General features: G+C 42.1%; 1 protein-coding gene across 3 annotated transcripts in view; it reads left to right on the forward strand.

Annotated features, from left to right (window-relative positions):
- CASP10 (caspase 10) overlaps positions 1-21,594 on the forward strand; it is a 46,822-nt gene that overhangs the window by 21,036 nt on the left and 4,192 nt on the right. The window contains exons 7-10 of one of the 3 annotated variants that reach the window (XM_053215558.1): positions 674-750; positions 1,865-1,973; positions 3,367-3,865; positions 6,994-11,658. In XM_053215558.1, the coding sequence (XP_053071533.1) occupies positions 674-750; positions 1,865-1,973; positions 3,367-3,865; positions 6,994-7,147 (839 nt within the window). In that variant the 3' untranslated portion in view covers positions 7,148-11,658. Of the gene's footprint in view, positions 1-673; positions 751-1,864; positions 1,974-3,366; positions 3,866-6,993; positions 11,659-21,594 lie in introns of those variants that run through there. The other 2 variants (XR_008295524.1, XM_053215557.1) reach the window with 2 other exon arrangements.

The raw sequence follows: 21,594 nt of genomic DNA on the forward strand, positions 1-21,594 counted from the left end.
TGCAATTCTCTGGTTTGGAAGTTTGAACATGGCTTTCTTGCAGTATTACCTTCTCCCAAGGTGAGGAGGAATTTATAGGTGCTGTGTACAGCTGAAGTTTGGCCCCTTTTGGCTGTGTTCTATGGTCTGGGGATGCTGGATTCACTCAGCCTGAGCTGTGCACCCAGGAGTGACCCTTAACTATAGTTAATAACTAACTCAAGCCTTAGAGACGAGGGCAGAGCTTGCTGGATTCTACTGAAAACTTGCTGGATGTGGGAGAAGAAAAGTTTCAAGTTTCATTTTCCTGTATTGCTACGTGACAACGCATCACTGGCTTCATCTGTGGTGGATTCATATTTAGAGGAACCAAGAAATTTGCAGGAACACTTCAGAGCAATGCGATCTTTAGCCGATGCCAAAGACATGACTAAATGAATTCTGGGCTGTGGTCTGATTTTTGCCCTACCCAGACTGGGTTCTCTGGGCTTTCTGTTTTTCCCCCTCCTCTTCCTGGTGTCCGTCCAGCCTGTCTATATCCAGTAACAGATAGATACTGCCTCAACCCAGCCAAGCTTTCTGCCAGAAATACTTTAGCTGATTCACATGATTTTGACTCTTAACCCATCCTCAGTAAGGAAATCTAAATGTTTGGAGAAAGCTATTTGAAGAATCTGAGAACTTCTCTTTTAAGGCGACAGAGAAACCCTGGTCTCCATAGAGATGTTGGGAGCATCTGCTGAGACTTTAACTTCTGAAACCAGCACAAAGGTCTTCTCCAGCTAGGGTCCATCCCTTAATGACTTTGAGGGCTCAGAGCTGTTTGTTTCTGTCATTGTTCTTGTTTCTGTCTCTGTGATTATCCCACCTTTTTCTGAAACAATCAGAAGTGTGTTCACCTTTGCCTATGGAGGCAATGCTGTTGCCATTACAGCCACACACAGCCTTTGAATTATTTCCAGGTAGGGGAGTTTCTTTTCTATTGACTGAAGCCACTTCTTTTCTGCTTGGATCAAAGATATACCGTGTTTTTAGGAGATCACTTCAGCCACACAGAGGTCCCACTGGAGCCAACTCAGCTCACTTGTAATTACATGCTGTTTACAATAACCTTCAGAAATAATTGCACGTATTTTAAAATTCTCACTGTGATCTCTACAAAAGAGACTTTTCTGTTTTTGGGGGAGTCAGATCACTTCAGAATCTTACCATCTGAAAAAGAAATAAACATTTGATATCTTTATTGTCTTGTTAGATCCTTACTTATACTTCCTTCACTTTGCTAATCCAAAAGGGAAGATGTGGGGTGCCTGGGTGGCTCAGTCAATTGAGAGTCTGACTCTTGATTTTGGCTCAGGTCACGATCCCAGGGTTGTGACATCGAGCCCTGCGTTGGGTTCTGTGCTGAGCGTGGAGCCCACTTGAGATTCCCCCTCTTTCTCTCTCTCTCTCTCTCTCTCTCTCTCTCCCTCCCTCCTTCTGCCCCTCTACCTGGCTTATGAGATTCTCTCTCTTTCTCTCTCTTCCTCCCTCCCTCTGCCCCTCTACCTGGCTTGTGCTAGCTCTCTCTCTAAAAAAACACAGAAACAAAAAAGAAAACAGAAAGGAAGATGCTTTTGCATAAGCTCTTGATTTGCTGAAGTCAAATTACATATTCTGTTACTTAACACTGCTAATTGACATTCTGCAGTCAAACCAAATGAAGTCTGAATTTTAATCAATACCTGGCATTTCACCTTGGACTTAATTGAGTAATTCTAGACCAGGACCATAGCCTTGAGAACTCTCAGCCTTTGGTACTGATAAATGAAGTGATTGGTTAGAAACATTAAACCCTTAAAATGAGGATTCCCTAATAAGTCATTCTATTTCTTCTTCTTTCAAGGAAGCAACTGTGTACAGAATGGATCGGAAGCACAGAGGCCACTGTGTTGTTGTCAATAACCACAGCTTTACCTCACTCTCAGATCGACCAGGGACTCATAGAGATGCTGGTAAGAAAGTCTGAATAGTCTATAAGATGCAAGTTGGGGATCTTAAAATCATTTTTTTTTAATTTTCATATTTTCTTTCTGTAATTTTTTATCTTCCATTTATTTTATTTTTTTTTAGCGTTTATTTATTTTTGAGACAGAGAGAGACAGAGCATGAACGGGGGAGGGGCAGAGAGAGTGGGAGACACAGAATCAGAAGCAGGCTCCAGGCTCTGAGCCATCAGCCCACAGCCCAATGTAGGGCTCGAACTCACGGACTGCGAGATCGTGACCTGAGCTGAAGTCGGATGCTTAACCGACTGAGCCACCCAGGCGCCCCTATCTTCCATTTAAATGTAAGGATGATATGGGGCACCTGGATGACTCAGTTGGTTAAGCATCTGACTACAGCTCAGGTCATGATCTCAGGGTTTGTGGGTTGGAGTCCTGTATCTGGCTCTGTGCTGACAGCTCAGAGCCTGGAGCCTTCCTGGATTCTGTGTCTCCCTCTCTCGCTGCCACTCCCCCACTCATGCTCTGTCTCTCTCTCCCTCTCTCTCTGTCTCAAAAATAAATAAACATTAAAAAAGTTTAAATGTAAGGATAATATAAATGTTCTAAGCCTCTTGTATATCCCAGGTGTCTTAGCCTACCTGGGCTGCTGTAATGAAATACTATAAACTAGATGGCTTATAAATGACACACATTTATTTCTAATAGTTCTGGAGGCTGGGAAGTCCAAGATCAAGGCTCTGACATTTTGATGCCTGGTGAAAGCCCGCTTCCTAGGTGGCAGTCTTTGTGCCGTGTCCTCACATGGCAGAAGAGCTTTCTGGAGTCTCTTTTTTTTTTTTTTTTCCTGGGGTCTCTTTATGGGCTCTCCCCTCATGACCTAATCACCTCCCAAAGGCCCCACTTCCTCATACCCTCACCTTGGGGGTTAGGATTTCAACATATGAATTTTAGGGGGACACAAACATGAAGACCATAGCACTTGGGGTATTACCAATCTGCTGAAAGAGCAAAAGGAGTCCCTGACCATGTACAGCTCTGTGGGTTGGGGGAAAGCATGGTGCATCAGCAACAAAAAAACTGGGTTTGAGCTGTGGCTCCACCACAAAGTAGTTTGTGACTGTGGGTGAGTCCTGGGCCTTGGCTTCCTCATCTGTGAAGTAGGATTAAACTGTGGCCTCTGCTGACTCTCAGGACCATTGTGATAGTGCTGTGGGTACTATAAGAAGGTAGGTAAATAATAAAATTTTATTGTTATGAAAGTAAAATAAAAACCCAAGCTTCAGGCTACTTGCTGTGCAAGTTTTATAACTATTAACATTGTTCCACCCCTTAATTTTGTTTCATTTTACTCTATCTCATTTTATTATTTCCCCTTTCTTTCCTTTTTTTTTTTTAACAGAGTGCTTGGAGCGTGTGTTTCAGTGGCTGGGGTTCAGCGTACATATATATAATAATGTGACCAAAGGACGTCTAGATGAGGTTCTGAAGGAATATAAGAGTCATCCAGGCCATGCTGATGGCGATTGCTTTGTGTTCTGTGTTCTGACCCATGGGAAATTTGGAGCTGTCTACTCCTCAGATGAGGCCCTTGTTCCCATTCGGGAGATCATGTCTCATTTCACAGCCCAGCAGTGCCCTGGCCTGGCTCATAAACCCAAACTCTTTTTTATCCAGGCCTGTCAGGGTGAAGAGATACAACCTTCTGTATCCATTGAAGCAGATGCTGTAAATTCCGAGCATTCACCTCCTACCCCTTCCCTTCTGGCCAGTGTTCCCAGTGATGCAGATTTCCTTCTTGGCCTGGCCACTGTCCCTGGCTATGTATCCTTTCGGCATGTAGAGGAAGGCAGCTGGTATATTCAGTCTCTGTATAATAATCTGAAGAACTTGGTCCCAAGGTGAGATGTTTGAGTTGTACTATATACCTACCTGTTTGTCCATCCATCTATCTACCTACCTGTTCGTCTGTCTCTTCACATACCCACCCATGCATCTGTCTGTCCATCCATCCATCAGTCTACTCATCCATCTGTCCCATCTATCCATCCATTCATCGTCATCCATCTATCCATTCATCCAAACATCTGTCCATCCATCCAAACATTTATCCATCCAATAAACCTATGTTGAGCACTAGCATATAACTGGAAAGGAAGATACAGAATGAAAAAAAAAAAAAAACAGTCCCTGCCCTCGAGTTGCTCACAGTCTAGAGAGATAGAAAAAATAGATGGGGGGAAGAGCATTCCCTGTGGCAAATACACATTATACAGCATAGGTGTTATGGAAACACATAGAACTAGTACCTCACCCAGATTTGAAGGATCAGGGAAAGCTTCTAGAGATGACAAATAGATGTTAGGTAAATAATTGAGATGAAAGAAATGCTGGGCAGAAGGAAACAGTATAAATAAAGGTAAGAGGGCCTTTTATTTGTTCATTTATTTATCAGTCACTCATGTTTACTGAGTGCCTATGTATTGCCTTTGGCATTATACCTTTGATCTCCTGCCACTGCTCTGACAACTTTCCATCTGTATCTATCACGTGCTCCTTACCTGGTACCCTGGAAATGGGCCTTCATTGCAGTTCTGCCCTGTACCCCATTCTATGTTCTTTATAGCTCTGGGCAGCTTCAGCTATACCCTGGAGGCCGCTTGACCTCCATGAAAATGTCTCCAAAGTTGCCATCTCTGGTCCATTAGTCTCTGAGTTTTTGGAGAGCAGAGTTATTTCATTCAACTTTATGTCCTTAGCACTTGACACAGTACCTGATGATATATTGTTGAGCTTGATAAATATTTGCTGGACCAATGAATGACTGAGTGAATCTCATTCTTAGGGTCGGTCCAATACATTTCTTGCAGCCTACCAGACATCCCACCTCCTTGTTGCCCTTGGAGCTCATATTCAGTATGCATAGTCCTCAATTCATCTTCCAGCCCTCTCTATATGCCTTCTTCTCCTGAATTCACATTTTAAGGAATGGTCAAAGTGTTCTGGGAATTCGGAACTAGGAATTCAGGATTGGAACCTCGAGTCAACCTTAGCTTTTCCATCTTCTTCATTAATCCCTCCATCCCCACCATAGCCATCAAAAACCAATGTCCTATGACTTTGAGGACAAGGCAGATTTATCAAGGACTTACCGTGTGCGTACTGTCCTGGGTACCGAGCTAGGGGCTAGGAGTAAGTTATGAATAAGGGAGACAGAATGCCTTCTCCATGGAGCTTATAGACCAGTGAGTAAGTAAAGGTAAGAAGGTAAATATTTAAATTAATAAGATAATTTCAGGAAGTGATACCTGCTGTGAAGAAAGCAAACAAGATATTGTAGAGAATGGGGCAGGGAGCTACCTGAGAAGGCTTCTTGGTAGAGGTGATATTTCAAGTGAGACTGAGTGGTGATGAGTCAGCCACAGGAAGATCCAGAGGCAGAACAGCTGGTGTGAGACAGGATGTAAGAACTAAGAACCAGGCAAGGCCTGCTGTCCCTTGAACATAGCAATGATGATGAGGATAAGTAGTGGCAATATTAATAATAATAAAAATGATGGTCAGTGGAATATTATAGCCAGTTTTCTATGTGCTTTACATAAATTTACTTCATTTACTTCTCATGGCAGTCCCTAAAATGGGTATTCTTATGGTTCTTATTTTACAGCTGAGAAAACAGAGGCATATTTAGTGTGAAATAAGTGACTGTGCCTAAGACCACACGGGTCCACGAGTGATGGAACTATGCTTCAAACCTGAGTTCTATTAACAGAGCCTTGCTTTTTTTTTTTTTTTTTTTTTCCCAGTGGTATGAATTGCCCATCCCTGGAACATTTTGGTAAATGTTAAATGTCCTACAAGCCCAGGCTCACAAGCTACCTCCTGTATGGAATCCAGGAAGTGCTCTTTTTCCTCTGAACTTGCAGTGGAACTTTGCCCACTTTTCATATAGTATTGATCACATTCTGCCTTATAGTATGCATTTTGTGTATATACCATATTTGGTACATGCTTCATGTCTGCATTTGAAGTGCCTAGAAATTTGTGTCATGTTTATCTTTGTATCCTCCTCAAACCAAGAATAGAGAGGGCATTAGTAATAGTAGGGTCCCTTGGGGCACCTGGGTGGCTCAATCGGTTAAGCGTCCAACTCTTGCCTTCAGCTCAGGTCATGATCTCATGGTTTGTGGGTTTGGGCCCTGTGTCAGGCTTTCTGTGCTGACAGGGCGGAGCCTGCTTGGGATTCTCTCTTTCTGTTCCTCCCTAACTTGTGCACATGTGCACTCTCTCTCAAAATAAACTTAAAAAAAAATAGTAGAGTCCTTCTCTATCTTTATCACCTACCTATCTATTCTATTATCTATCTATCTATCTATCTATCTATCATCTATCTGTCTGTGTGTCTGTCTATATCCACCAGCTTGGAGGAGAAACATGGAAAAATAATTATGTGCAACCTTCCTTTGTGGACCAATGACCTTAAAATGTAAGTTGTGGAGCAGCCGTCTGGCTCAGTCAGAAAAGCGTGACACTCTTAATCTCAGGGTCAGGTTCAAGCCCCATGTTGGGTGTAGATTGCTTAAAAGAAAAAAGAGGGCCACCTGGCTGGCTCAATCGGTTAAGCATCCGACTCTTGGTTTTGGCTCAGGTCATGATCTCAAGGTTTGTGGGTATGAGCCCTACACCAGGCTCCACATTCTCAGCACAGGGCCTGCTTGGGATTGTGTCTCTCAATTTCTTTCCCACCACACCCTCCCCAAGATAAATAATAAACTAAAAAAAGTTAAAATGCAAGATGTGTCTATTATAGTGTTCTTAAACATTAAATGTGATATTGAAAACTTTTGTATAATTTAGCATTTCTTTTTTTTAATTTCAAAATAAGAATTTCTTTATATTTGACAGGATTCCAGTTAGAATTTTGCCCTGTTAGACTAGGAAGAAGCCACATGTTTTAGGGTTTCTTTGTATGACCTGGTATGTGATTTCTGTCTCCTGATTGAAAATATTTTTTCTTATCTGCCTGCAGACATGAAGATATCTTATCCATCCTCACTGCTGTCAACAATGATGTGAGTCAACAAGCAAACAAAGAAGGAACAAAGAGACAGATGCCCCAACCTGCTTATACACTACGGAAAAAACTAGTATTTCCTGTGCCACAGGAAAAACTTTTATTGTAGTAGAGAGTTCTCAATGACTCTTTGACTTCAAAGGAAACTTTGGTCATCTCTTCCAATCTCCCACCCACCATAGGAATCATTGATAGATGGTGAGCCTGTCATTCTAATAGGAAATGCCCTATTTTCTGATTCAACAAATTCTTTAAAAAAATTTTTTTTTATTTTTGACAAGTCTAATTGTTAGAACACTTTCTTTATTGAAGCCTTTGGTTGTAGTCTTGGCATTAGTTTTGTGCCCTGAGAAAAAGCAATTGGCCTTGGTTTGTGTATCTGTGAGGTAAAAGGTAGTACCAGATACATTTTAAGATTCCTTTGAGCTCTAAAGAACCACTATTCTTAACCTCAACTGAGCTTTGGTTTCCTCTCTGTATGACCACCCCTTGTGAACATTCGGTGTCCCTTTTGCATAGCCTTGTTTTGGACATTGGATAATGATGAGATCACACATGGTTCATTGACCCTTTCTCTGCTCTCCACTTCCTAAGGCTTCTCATCTACACATCTGCTGGGGTGAAATTTTTGTCTATATGATGCCCATTTCCAGCTTTAGTATAACGAAGGTGTTCCCACAGGAACTCTTTATCTTGGGTTGGGAACAGGTTTGGCTCTAGGAAGATGATAGTTCAGTATGAAGAAGACAACTCAGCCACTCTGGGATCAGAGACTTTACAGGCTGAGGTTAAATTCTGTGTCAATCAGAACTTTTCAGGTGCTGATGACAGAACACCCACATCACACCAACCAAAGCAAAGAAAGGAATTTATTGCCTCGTTCATCTGAAAACACACAATTGGGTAGTGCTGGCTTCAGGTGAAGCTTGAATCAGGACTCAGTCTGCACTATAGCATCTCTCTCTTGGTCAGAGGTTCTTTTGGTGGCTGCACTGTGCTGACTAAAGCCAACAGCCCCTGCCTTGTCTCCAACATGCTCTGTTTCTCTGGCCCAAAGAATTGAGGAGAGAGACAGCTTTAGGGATGAAGCTATTCACAGAAGTTGTTGTCCTCTCCTTAGAGAGTTGTCTGGCTGTGCCTTGGTGGGGAGTGTGGTTCTGTATGGAAGCCTTGCTACTTTTTACATTAAGGTTTTGAATATCTTTATGTATGTGAACTTTTTTTTTTCAATTTCAAGAGGAATTTTTCTTTTTTATTTTCTAAGGGAGGGAGATTGAAAGTCCTGTACCTAAGGCCTTTATTTATTGGTGAAGAGGTTGAGGCCCAAGGAGGCAGAGTGATTTGCTATAGTCCCCCAGCCAGTTATTGTTTACAGGGTTTTATTTCCCACTTGAGTGAACTGGAATGTCATGGGACATAACAGGGCTTTTTAGGAACATTTCCTTGGATATGTAGACATCCATGAAAGATATCCAGGAATGAAGAAGAATAACTCTCAGTGATGCCTGATTTTGTAATTATTAACGTGTAAGTCAAATGATCTTCCAGAACCTTTGTATATACAAGCCAAGGCGAACAGCTGGTGATTACAGTCCTTCCCCAGTTGAATATACACAGCTTTTGGCCACTTCATAGTCCTTCTCTGCAAGTGAAAGATGGTGTGGTACAAAGCAAAGAGCAAAGAATCTGGAGATAGAAGCCTTTGGTTTCTGTTTTGCCTTGTGACTTTCTGGCTCTGAGACACTAAGTCAAGCTAGTTTTTCGAGCCTTATCTATAAAGTAGAGAAAAATTACCTATTTAAGATAAGGATAGGTTAATATATAAATCCATTTAAATCTAGTTGTTGTGAGGTATATACAAGACCTTTACGTGGCAGATACCTCTGGCAGTCACCTAACGGAAATAGAGTTTGAGTTCCTTTGTGTCTAATTCCAGCTGAATTTCAGCCACAAATCAATACTAATACCCACCAATGTCCTCTTAGGGAAATGTTGGTTTTCCCCGGCCTGATTCACAATGTCCCGGCAGCAGCAGGCTAGCTCTTGGCTCTGAATCCAGCTGGACAAAACACTGCTAATGAACTCTCCTTCCTCAGCAACATTTGGGGTTTTATGTATAAGTCCCGGTCCTGTGGTCTATTTTGTATTTTTGTTTTGCTGGAACTTAGTGGTTGTGCAAGGTTAAGTTCTAGGATCAGGAAACTTTCCCATGAATTTTCTTTTCAGAGTTCTCCAGCAGGCACTTTAGGGGTCACTAGACATTTATGACTGTAAGTCACACACCTATGCAGACAGTAGGAGTACAATCATCCTTCAGTCATTTCTCCTAAATGGAGCATCTACACACTTTTCCCTCGTCTGTGTGTGTGTATGTGTGTGTGTGTGTGTGCGCGCCCACGTGTGTGATAATTTAGAGTGGAGCACAGCAAGTGATTTGGTCACAGCTATTCAGCAGAGACTACCGCCACTGTCTGTGCAGACATTTATGAAAGAAATGTGCAGACCCAGTGAGGTTTCTGTATATTTTGCCTAGTTTTGCTCAACCTACAAGAGCTGTAGTTAGATTTTTTCTTTGTTTTCTTTTTTTTTTCTCAAAAGTTGGGCTTATACCAAACAAAATGAAGGACGTGGAAAATTTTAATAGAATATTATACAAATGTTAGTTACTTAATAATGATACTCTTGGTGTTGATTATTATTAGAGATATTAGTCACCACAGCATCCTAGTGGCCTCTGCTACAAGGTTTCACCATGGCAGTGGGCAGTTGTGATATCACCAGGGTTTCCCTTAACCAGTGCTCAGGTAATTCAAACATACAAGCAGCTGGTACAATATGGTTACTGACCAATCAAAACACATTGACCAGTATGTATAACACTATGGTGAATGCTGCTGAATAGCAGCCCCTTATCAATCAATGATCAAGTCTCCACTGAGGTAGACCAAATTAGAAGTTTACTTCATTTTGTAGATAACTTTTGTGCCATATTTGATTCACAAAATCTTCTAGGTCAGATACTTTATGAGTGATTTAGTGAAGTTGTTCTCAACCTTGGAATTCTTGGGTCCTTAGATGTTTGTGGAGTTATTCTCAGGGTCTATGAGTTCTCCACCTTCACTTTGAAATGTTGTAATTCCTTTTTGGTGATAATCTTAAAAATTAATAGGGATGCATCCTGGCTCTTCTGCATAATCATATTTGAGCAACTTTTGTGCTCACATCCTGTGCCCATAGAAAGTGATGAACTTTGCATTGAGCTTTTTAATGTAGCATGGATTGGGGTCCATGGCCAGAGGTCCTCAGATTTACTGTCAGGCACCAGTGGTTAATCTATTTGAAACCTGCTCCAGTTCATCCTCTTAAGCCATGATAGACTCCTAGACCATCATCCCTCAACCACTGCTTAACTCTCAACAGAGAGAACTCACACTACATACAAAGCCATGGACTGGGGAGCTTGGAAGGACCCTAGAGAACCCATGGTCCAGCCTTCAGGGTGTAAAAAGGCTTACTAAAGTCTTACAGCTGTTAGTGGAACATTTGCAATCCTGTGTATTTCCTGATTTGCAATCTTGCCGCCTGGTTTTACTTTTGGACAGCTTTAATTGTTCTTTTCCCTGTGGTGACTTGAATCTACCTGCTTAGAACATACTTAAATCCATTGCCTCTCATTCTAAACTCTGGAGCCATACCAAAGACATGTAACTCTCTTCTGGTTAAGTACATGTTTCATGTGACAAGTTATTTAGCTTTCTTTCTGGTAGGATCTGGCTCTCCTCAGAAGTCTGCAGGGGCACCTGGGTGACTCAGTCGGTTGAGCGTCTGACTCTTGATTTCAACTCAGGTCATGATCCCAGGGTTGTGGAATCCAGCCCCTCACTGGGCTCTGACTGAGCGTGGAGCCTACATGAGATTCTCTCTCTCTCTGTCTCTGTCTCTCTCTCTCTGCCCCTTTCCCCTGCTCACTTTAAAATTAAAAAGGGGAAAAAAAAAGTCTGCAGTTTGCTTTTAAGGATGTGAATATCACATTTGTATCTTTGAACAGTAGCTGAATTCCTAAAAATGGAAGGCTTTTAAAAAAGTACTAGGGGAAATTCTTTGTTTAAAGAAAGACTGATTTGCTAATACAAAGAAGCATTTTATAACATAACTTTAGCATATATGAATTTTTAAAAGAGGATTTTTCTATTAAAATTTTTAAATTGTATTAATTTTTACTTTTTAAATCTATTTTTGAATAGGTATTATCTTTACATTGTTCAAAGATAAGAAAATACAAAGAGGTATTCAAGATAAGTGTTGCCTGCATTTCTGTCCACTAAATGCCCAGTCCTCCCACCTTTGCATCCCAGAGATAATTTCAGGATTTCTTAATGCAAATGCAAATATAGCAAGTACAAATATATATGTATTTTAAAGTAGGCTTTTTTGGAAACAGAGTACATACACTGTGAAACTCGTATCTGTCATTTGGTCTCATTTTAAATGATTCTGTTAGATGCTTGGAAGTACTGGTACAACTCTAGAACGGGAATAACTTTATGAGCTTTGAGGACTGGGTACTTGTACATAGTAGTAATTGACTCCAATAAAATAAAGGGATTTTTTTCCTTTTTATCTTTGAGTAATATCTTTGATTTTACCTAACTTTTTTTCTGCTTATATAGTAATATACGCACATTGTGGAATATTTGGGAAATAGAATAACACACAAAGAAAAAGAGTTAATTCATTTATAATTCCATTTTGGCATTCACTTTCCCATTTTTTCACTCTGCATTTGCCCCTGAGCTTCCCAACCACCTTCAAATCAGCTTAACCACCATATCCTCCTAGTCATGCATCCAGTAAACTCTGTCTTTGCCAATATTTCCACCCAAGTCTCAATTGCAAACATTTCTCTCTATGACAGCCACCTCCTACCATTCCATCTCATTTTCTCTAGGCCCCTGCCTCCCAACAGTCTGCAGTGCCACTGGGGCCTCTGGTTAGTCCATTGACCCTATCTGCCATCTTTCCAATGCCAACAACACCCTTTACTTCTTCCCTCCTTCTTTACCCAGCTGGAGTCCACACTGTCATCATTGAATTCACTCTGTTGCACCCACCCTCGATACCCTTGCCTTTCCCTTGGTCCTAATCACAGGGCAGAATCTAAACTGTGGTTAATCACACATGCCCGCTTACCACAGGTTTGTACTAGAATTCCTGGTTGTGGCGGTTTGGCTCAGTTGGTTAAGCATCTTGGTTTCAGCTCCAATCATAATCTCACAGTTTGTGGGTTTGAGCCCTGCATCAGGCTCTGTGCTAGCAGTGCGGAGCCTGCTTGGGATTTCTCCCTTTCTCTCTGCCCCTCTCCTGCTCTTTCTCTCTGTCTCTCTCATATTAAATATATAAAAGCTTAATACACACACACACACACACACACACACACACACACACACAATGTTGCAGACTTGTCTCATTCAAAACCAATGACCACAAACCTCAAACAGGCTTTTAGTGATTCTCAGGAATCCTGTAACGTTTCCCTGGTTATGTCACCCTTTGCTTTCTCAGCCGGTGTTACATCTTCTTTTGTCTTTTCAGACCTCTATCATCCTCCATTCTCCTCACTTTCATTTGATAGTCTCACTTCACTAAGGGAGGTAATCAGAAAAGATTTCCACCATCCACCACCGAGTCTCCTGATCCACCTGCATCCTAACCCTATTGGCTGCTTTCTCTCCTGTCAACAATGGGTGCACCTTCCTGTCTGTGCTTCTCCCAAGAGTCAGTGCCTCCTCTTGGGCAGGGATTAGCTCATCCTGCTCACTCAAGGACACCAGTCTCATAGCCCTTCCTCCCTCTCCTGCTTGATTAACTGTCCCCTCTCTCCCAGATCATTCCCCTGAGCACAAAAACATGCTGTAATTTCTCTTCCTTCCAAAACAGAACTGAAACACCTAAAGGTGGATCTTCTGTCACGTGCTCAGAATCAGACCCTGAGTGTATGCAAGTGATTCGTTCAGGAATTGCTCTCCAGAGAATCCTGCTGGGGGTGGGAGGTGGGACAGAGAAGGGGAGAAGGCAGTCCAGGCCACACATTTTATCTCAGTGTGGCCAGGACGGAGCACTTTAAAGTGCAAATTATGCCTCAGAGTTCCCCACCCAACGGGAAGCAAGAGAACTGTTTTTGCATCCTCCCTTAACCCTTAGTCCCTCCATCCTCTGCTAAGAGCTGCCCCAGGTGGGAGAACTTAAACGTCCAGGCACTTCCTGTGGTCTGAGGGCATAGTCTCCTCACACAAGGTGTGAGTCTTTAGAAGCAAAAACCCCTACAATCTGGCAAGCCAGCTAAACTGGCTGGAAGGTGGGGATGGGGGAAGGGGTGGTGGTAGGCAGAGGGGGATTAAAATGGATCAGAAAAGACCTACCTTCACCCCTCTCCCATCCTAAGCCTGATCCAACATTTGCAGGGCCCAGGCAACAGTAAATCTAAGGCCCGTAACCCATACGTAGAAATGTAAATACCGACAAACTGTTCTATTCTCCTACTGATGCTGAGGATTTATCATTTTTATGGTGTGCAGGGTGTCTGCCTCTGGCACAGCCTGTGCCTTTCTTTCCCCATTCCTAGCTCCTTCTAGCTTACCTGAAGCCCTAATGTATACAAAACAACATGAAAAATGTCACACACAGTCGGATCAGTGTACCTTTAAGCTGAGGGTTTTGTGAAAGAATTTTCTGTGATCTCAAGCTAAAAGGTTGGAGCTGTATCTTAGATAACCCACTTTTTTATTTACTACCTCCCTGTAAATCTATTATTTGTAAATTTGTCTAAGCAGAAACTCCCTTTCTCCTCTTAACAATTTAAAATAAACATCAAAAACAACATTGAAAGGGGCACCTGGTGGCTCGGTCGGTTAAGCGTCCAACTTCAGCTCAGGTCATGATCTCACAGTCCGTGAGTTCAAGCCCCACGTCGGGCTCTGTGCTGGCAGCTCAGAGCCTGGAGCCTGCTTCGGATTCTGTGTCTCCCTCTCTCTCTGCCCCTCCCCTGCTCATGCTCTGTCTCCCTCTGTCTCAAAAATAAATAAAAACATTAAAAAAAATAAAAAAAACAATATTGAAAAACTAAAATATTAGCCACAAACTGGGAAATGTTATGTGCCACATATACAACTGATGAGGGATATACAAATATATATAAATGTATATAAAATATATATTCTACAATTCTATAAAATAATTAAACAGTCCAGTTAGATGGGCAAAATATATGAAATGAAAAAGGAAAAGAAAAAAACCCCTATCTGTAGCAAGTATGGGTGAGGATATGGAGCAAAGGGAATTCTATTAACACTGCTTAGAGAAATGTAAATTGACACAATCACTTTAGAGAACACTTTGACAGTATCTGTAAACGTTGAAATGTCCATACACTGTGAGCGAGCATTTCCATTTCTGGGTCTATGCCCCAAAAGAAATCTTGCACATGCACCAGGAGACGTGGAGGAGAACTTTCAGAGCATTATTGCTTGTAAGAAGGGGGAAAAAAAAGGTCAGAAACAAATATGGCAATTTCGATTGGTTCAGTCATATATACTACAACACCATGCTTTCCGGAACAGGGTAATGGTGGATGGGAACATTGTGAATGTACTAAATGCCACAGAACTATTCACTTTATTTTTTGTTTTTTTTTTCTTGTTTCTCGTTTTTATTTTTTTAAATATAACTTATTGTCAAATTGGCTAACACTTTAAATTGTTAAGATGGTAAATGAAATTAAAAGTCTATTAAAAAAGAAAGAAATGTTGAGCAAATAAGTGAATATATGCAATATGGTATAATTTATGCAATGTTAAAAACCCAAGGTGCCTCTGGATGGCTCAGTCGGTTGAGTTTCTGACTCTTGATTTTAACTCAGGTCTTGATCCCAGGGTCATGGGATCAAGCCTTGTGTTGGACTCTGCACTGACCATGGAGCCTACTTGGGATTCTCTCTCCCTCTGCCTCTGCCCCTCCCTTACTTATGGATTCTCTCTCTCTCACGCTCTCTGTCTCAAGAAAACAAAAACAAAAAACAAACACCACCCACATAACAGTTCTGTATGTTGCTTGTGCACTCATTTCCATGTTGTACAAATATAACAATCTACATGGGGTGATCAACAAATTTTAGAATGGAGGTTACCTGGGATGGGGCTGGGATTTGGAGAAAGAGGGAGGAATGATGCAGGGGTTCATTCTGCCATCCAGTTGGATGCTGGATCTGTGGGTATTCCCTTTTTTCTAAAATCTTTTTGCATGTCAAGGCTGATTAATGTAATTTGGTCATCAGACAGGGTGATATCTCAGCCTGCTGCACTGTGAATATTGGCCAGGTAAGGTACACAGGATGGTTTTGCCCTCTTGGTTGGGGAAGACTAAGTTTCTTAGTCTGTACCTGTCAGTATTTTTGGTGGTGGTGATTTCTGTGGTGGTGATATAACCAGTGTTGCCAAGGCGGGGAGAAGGGGCAATGACTCGCTTTTTATTGCCCTGAGCCATTGTTCTGTGTTTCTAGTCTGGAACAGGAAGGAAGCCTGAAGACGAGAGCCCTCTTGTGATGCCTCTGAGCTCCCCAAACCTGTTCTCATAAATCAGGTTCAAATGCAGACTCAACTTTCCTCATCTGTGACCACCACTTGCACTCCACTGCTGCTGACAGTTTTCCATTCCCAGAACGCATAATCAGAAGCCCCGTACTGCATCTGATCATCCTACATTTCAGCTTATTTTGCCACTTGCAAGCATCCTCGCCCCTCTACTCATGTCGTCTTGGATCTCCAGCTCTCACCACCCTGCAAGGAGACAGTGAGCCAGTTTTGGCTAGATGCTTCTTGTTGCGGCCAAATTAGCAACGTTAGCCTTTGGTTCTAGTCACTTGCTGATGCCGAAAATGATGACTCTGTGAGAGTGACAGAGAGGTGTTACTGTGCCCATTTTATGGATCAGAAAATCAAGGCTCAGAGAAGCTAAATAATAAACAAGGTCATACTGCTAGAAATTGGGAAGGACCAGACTTGAACTCTATCTGGCTGACCTCCAAGTACAGGGACCTGTCCTTCCTGTCTTTACCATGCTGCTCTTGTGAAAATATTTTCTAAGAGACAGAGGGCAGGCTTATACAGAGCAGTTAGCACCCCATCTCGGGTCTTGGAGATGGGAACCTGGCCTCTCTGCTGGAGGTATCAGCCTGAAATATCAAGGAGAAGACAATTTTATCAACCGTTTCAGCCCTGTAAGAAATGGGCTTGGCCTAAGTTAAATATTGTGATAAAATATTAAAACAGGAAGTTCTATTACTTATAAGAAAGATGGTTCATTCTGCCAGTAATCGAAAGCACTGCTGTTTGTGGAAGTTTGGCAAGTCCAACTTCCTCAGGTCCCTGGAACTGAACCCTTAGGTCTGGGACCTCTATATATGACAAATCTACTCAGCCAGGCTTCCCCCTTTTTGCTCTGTGTTCAGTAGGAGGTTACAATTTCTAGGAAGGACAATGAAGCAAATTCAGTGGCAGGCAGAGAATACATGGGGGCCTGAACAGACAGATCTTAACAACTTCCTTTCCTAGGTTTGCCTTTGCTTGGACACCTCACAGGGCAGTGATTGATAGTCTTTTCCAGAGTCTTGCTCCTCCAACCACCCACCAGCTGCGTTATCTCCTAGAGCAAGACTTAAACCCAGCCCCTTTCCAGCACCACCCTTCCATTTTCGAGCCATGGGGTTTAGAATTCTGAACTCATCACTCTTACCTCTTATTGCTCACACTTTTGTTTCATGTGTCTATGTGTCTATCTCATTTCATCTTTTAAAAATTCCTTTATTTATTTGGGAATATAATACAAGCAGCTGGTAAAACATTTAAACAGTACAGAAGGATACATAGGGAAAAGTAAATTTCACACTGATCCCCACCCCCAAGTCCCCAGTTCTTCCACAGGGGTAATTATTGTTTTTTATTTATTTAAGTAATTTCTACACCCAGTGTGGGTCTTGAACTCACGACCCCAAGACCAAGAGTTGCATGCTGTTTCTACTGAGCCAGCCAGGTGCCCCCAGAGGTAATTATTGTTTCCAATATTTTGAATATCCCTTCAGAGGTATGTTATTTTTATATAAACATATATATATCTGTGTCTTTCTCTGATTTTCCCCTTCCCAAATGCTGGCAGACCATTCTGCACTTGGGTTTTTTAATTGAACATATCTCAGAGCTTATCCTGTATCAGAACATCTAGGTCTCCCTGATCTTCTTTATGGCCGCCAATATCCCATTATATGCATGTGTCATCAGTGATCCAACTAGCCCCCCACTGATGGGCATTTAGGGATTGCAGTGTTCATATGGGTAGAAACCAGACCTTACGCATCCTTTGTTTCCTATGTTTCAATCTAAAACAGTGCTCTGCCAGAATTGTTTAGTAATTAAAAGACAAATACAAACCACAAACACATTCGTTCATGAAAATTGGGGAAAAGCTCTTATTTATTCTCAGCTCTGAGCTTTATATCTGCTGCTTTGCTGAAGTAAGAATGTGCTAGTTCTCATGCAGCTTTCTCATCAGCCACAGGTACTCAGCTCTACCAGGTATCAAGTAGTTAGAAAACTTATGGATGCAAAAATGTCCCTGCCTTCTAGGAAATTATAACCTGGTTGGAGAGAGAAGAAAGGTGTTTGTTGGCAAAAACAAAATAATCAAGAAAGGATGGATAAATTTTAAAAATGGTGTTAGGACAATTGGTTCTCTATCTGCAAGAAATTAAAGTTAGATTCCTATCTCAGACTATGCACACATACACAAAAACTCCAAAAATATAAATGTTAAAACAAAACTATAAAGGCATTAAAAGATATATAGGAAAGGAAAGACCAGAGAAAGTCTCCCTAAGCAACATGTAGAAGCCAGAAGTCACAAAGAAAAAGCCAGGTACATTTGTCCACATAAAAATGTAAAATTTTCTGTGTAATTGAAGACACAAAAATTGCATTAAAAGACAGGCAATGACGTTTGGGAAGATGAAAAGATGCCCATTATATCTTGTTAACTAAACAGAAAGTAAGCTGTAAACCATATATATACTTATATAAATTGATATATTCAGAGTGCAGTCAGAGGTGGAAACCACACCTGTCCTTCAAAATGGAAAATTTAATAGGAAGAATTATTCACTAGTAAAAGAAAATTACTGAAAGTAAAATGCCTTTAGGGCTGAGGGAGGTACCCATGGAAGGAAGAGATTTGGAAGACTCCTCCCCACCCCACAAAGGTTGGTCCCAGTTGAAGAAGCTGTGACTGTGCCCACTGAAGGTAGAGAAGTTCACGGGAGTGTCATAGGCTCACCTGCAGTCTGCAGGTGGAGGCTGGTGAGCAGGAGGCTTCCTGTGGGCATGCTGACAAAGTTCCTGGAGTGTGAGCACCACTAGGTCTCCTGCAAGCTGCTGGCAGCTCTGCCATAGAAGCAGGAAAGAAAAGCCCGCTGAACTAGGAAGAGAAGCCCTTCCTCTGCTTGGCCTTGTGCTGTCTCTCCAGTGTCCTCTAGGATCAAAACCTAAAATTGTGCCAGCTGGTGGAGGAGCCATTTTCATAGGATGTAGCTACAGTGTCATCAAGCAGGCAGTAGGAGAGTGGATTTGGTGCTCAGAGGCAGTACATGGATTGATACAAGGTGGCATATATGATATATGTGCACATTCACACTTATTATGTGTTTACTCAGTACACCAGGAGGTGTTGTAATTCTTTTACATGTATTAACTCATTTGATTTTCACACTAAGTCTCCAACTCTTCAAAAGAGTTATTAATATCTGTATTCTATGAATGAGGAAATCGAAGCACGCAGCTCTTAAGTAACTTGCCCAAGGTCACACAACTAGTAAATGGCAGAGCAAGAATCATAATGGCTTTATAAGCATAAAAATAGACGGAAAGAATCAAAATAAGTGTTACCTCTCAAGACAGGATTAAAGAGGTCATGGAAGTGGATTTTATTTATTTATTTTTAACAGTGCTTTAATAAATAAATACAGTAATAAACTACTGTTTTTTATTTCGTTTTTGTATATGCGGGAGGGCTCCTTTGGGGAGGGGGTTATTTTCCAAAGAAACTGAAATAACTGAAAAATGACAACTGTCTGTGCCAGGCGGTAAGAATCAAGTGTTCCATGGGCACCAGGTGAGAACTCTCAGCAGGAGGAAGTCATATCTGGAGGGTGTGTCAGGGGCCTGAGGGAAGGTTTAGAAGAGGGTGAGTCACACAGTCCCTGCGGTTGGTTTCTGGCTCACGTTGTGTCAGGTCTGATCAGTGGCTGGTTACCTACCCTGAGCCGCCTGCCCTCCTCTGTCTCAACAGCTTCCAGGAAAAGGTGGCTAGTGGCTGCCTGAGGGATGCGGGTGGGGGAGGGGGAATTAGCACGTGGGCAGCACCTGCTCTCTGTGAGATAATACATGCAAGCACCACGGATACTGCTTTATTCAGCCCTCCAAAGCACCCTCATCAAGCAAGTCATTATTGCCATTTCCCATATGGAAAACCAAGGCTGAGTGAAGCAAAGGAAGGTATCTGGATCTCAGCAAGAGGAGGAGCTAGGGTTTGAATCCAGATTTGTCCGATTCCAAAGCCCAAGCTCAGTCTACCACACCCATCTGCTTTCCAGATGGTGAAAGATTAGGTCACTTTCCCTAAAGGCCTACTTCAGGAACGCTTAACCAACTGAGCCACCCAGGCGCCCCTTGTGGCTGATCAGCAACTTTAGATCCTTCTCTGAGATAAAGGGGTGCAGGTCAAAGCGTCAGTAGAGGGAGAGCTGAGCAGAGGTGCTGATACTGGTTTTCAACTCATGGTCATCTCTCCTTCCTTTTAGGAGTGGCCCCTGGGCTACATCTATTTTCAGACTGTGAGGCTGGGTCTGGACAGCCTAAGTGTAGTTGGCACTTGAATTTTGGGAACACTGAGGTGAGCCTGGAATTTCCAAGATGGGCACAAGAGAAGTGATGAGCACTGGTGCCCAATGGCCTGGCTTTAAAAGTGTGTCAGTTGGGACCTACCCACCCTCTCTTTCATTATTAGTCCACTATTTTTACCTGCAGTCTGGGTATGCATGGAGGCAGCAGTATAGATACCTGTGCTAACGAGCTAATGCAATGTTCCCTTATAGCATGGGGCCCACTGGCAATACTGGGCAGTGCATGGTCATTATGCACTAAACAACAGAGGATCATATAGTGAAAAGTTATTCTTTTTATACTTCTCTAACATCAGGGCAAAAATTCCACTGTCAACGCTAATATATCTTTAATACATCTCAAAACATGCTAACTTCCCGTTTTGACAAAAGAGACATCTTCTTTAGTCATTCATCAGTTGATGGATATTTGGGCTTTTCCCATAGTTTGGCTATTGTTGATAATGCTACTATAAACACTGGGGTCCAGGTACCCCTTCAATCTGTATTTTTGTATCCTTTAGATAAATACCTAGTAGTGCAATTGCTGGATCATAGGGTAGTTCCATTTTTAACTTTTTGAGGAACCTTCATACTGTTCTCCAGAGTGGCTGCACCAGTTTGCATTCCCACCAACAGTGCAAGAGGGTTTCCCTTTCTTGGCATCCTCGCCAACACCTGTTGTTTCTTGTGCTGTTAACTTTAGCCATTTTGACAGAATGAGGTGGATCTCATCATGGTTTGATTTGTATTTTCCTAATAATAAATGATGTTGAGAATCTTTTCATGTGTCTGTAAGCCACCTGGATGTCTTCTTTGGAAAAATGACTATTCATGTCTTCTGCCCATTTCTTTTTTTTATTTTTTTTCAACGTTTATTTATTTTTGGGACAGAGAGAGACAGAGCATGAACGGGGGAGGGGCAGAGAGAGAGGGAGACACAGAATCAGAAACAGGCTCCAGGCTCTGAGCCATCAGCCCAGAGCCCGACGCGGGGCTCGAACTCACGGACCGTGAGATCGTGACCTGGCTGAAGTCGGACGCTTAACCGACTGCACCACCCAGGCGCCCCATTCTGTCCATTTCTTCAGTGGATTATTTGTATTTTGGGTGTTGAGTTTAAGTTCTTTATGGATTTTAGATACTAACCCTTTATCGGATATGTCATTTGAAAATAGCTTCTCCCATTGCGAAGGTTGCCTTTAAGTTGTGTTGACCATTTCCTTCACGTTGCAGAAGCTTTTTATCTTGATGAAGTCCCAACCATTCATGTTTGCTTTTGTTTCCTTTGCCTCCAGAGACATGTCTAGTAAGAAGTTGCTATGGCTGAGGTCAAAGAGGTTGCTCCCTGTGTTCTCCTCTAGAATTTTGATGGTTTCCTGTCTCACATTTAGGTCTTTCATCCAGTTTGAACTTATTTTTGTGTATGGTGTAAGAAAGTGGTTCAGTTTCATTCTTCTGCATGTTGCTGTCCAATTTTCCCACCACCATTTGTTGAAGAGACTCTCTTTTTTCCATTGGATATTCTTTCCTGCTTTGTCAAAGATTATTTGGCCATATAGTTGTGGGTCCATTTC

This window comes from Acinonyx jubatus, chromosome C1, assembly GCF_027475565.1.
Source record: "Acinonyx jubatus isolate Ajub_Pintada_27869175 chromosome C1, VMU_Ajub_asm_v1.0, whole genome shotgun sequence".
NCBI classification, from domain to species: domain Eukaryota; kingdom Metazoa; phylum Chordata; class Mammalia; order Carnivora; family Felidae; genus Acinonyx; species Acinonyx jubatus.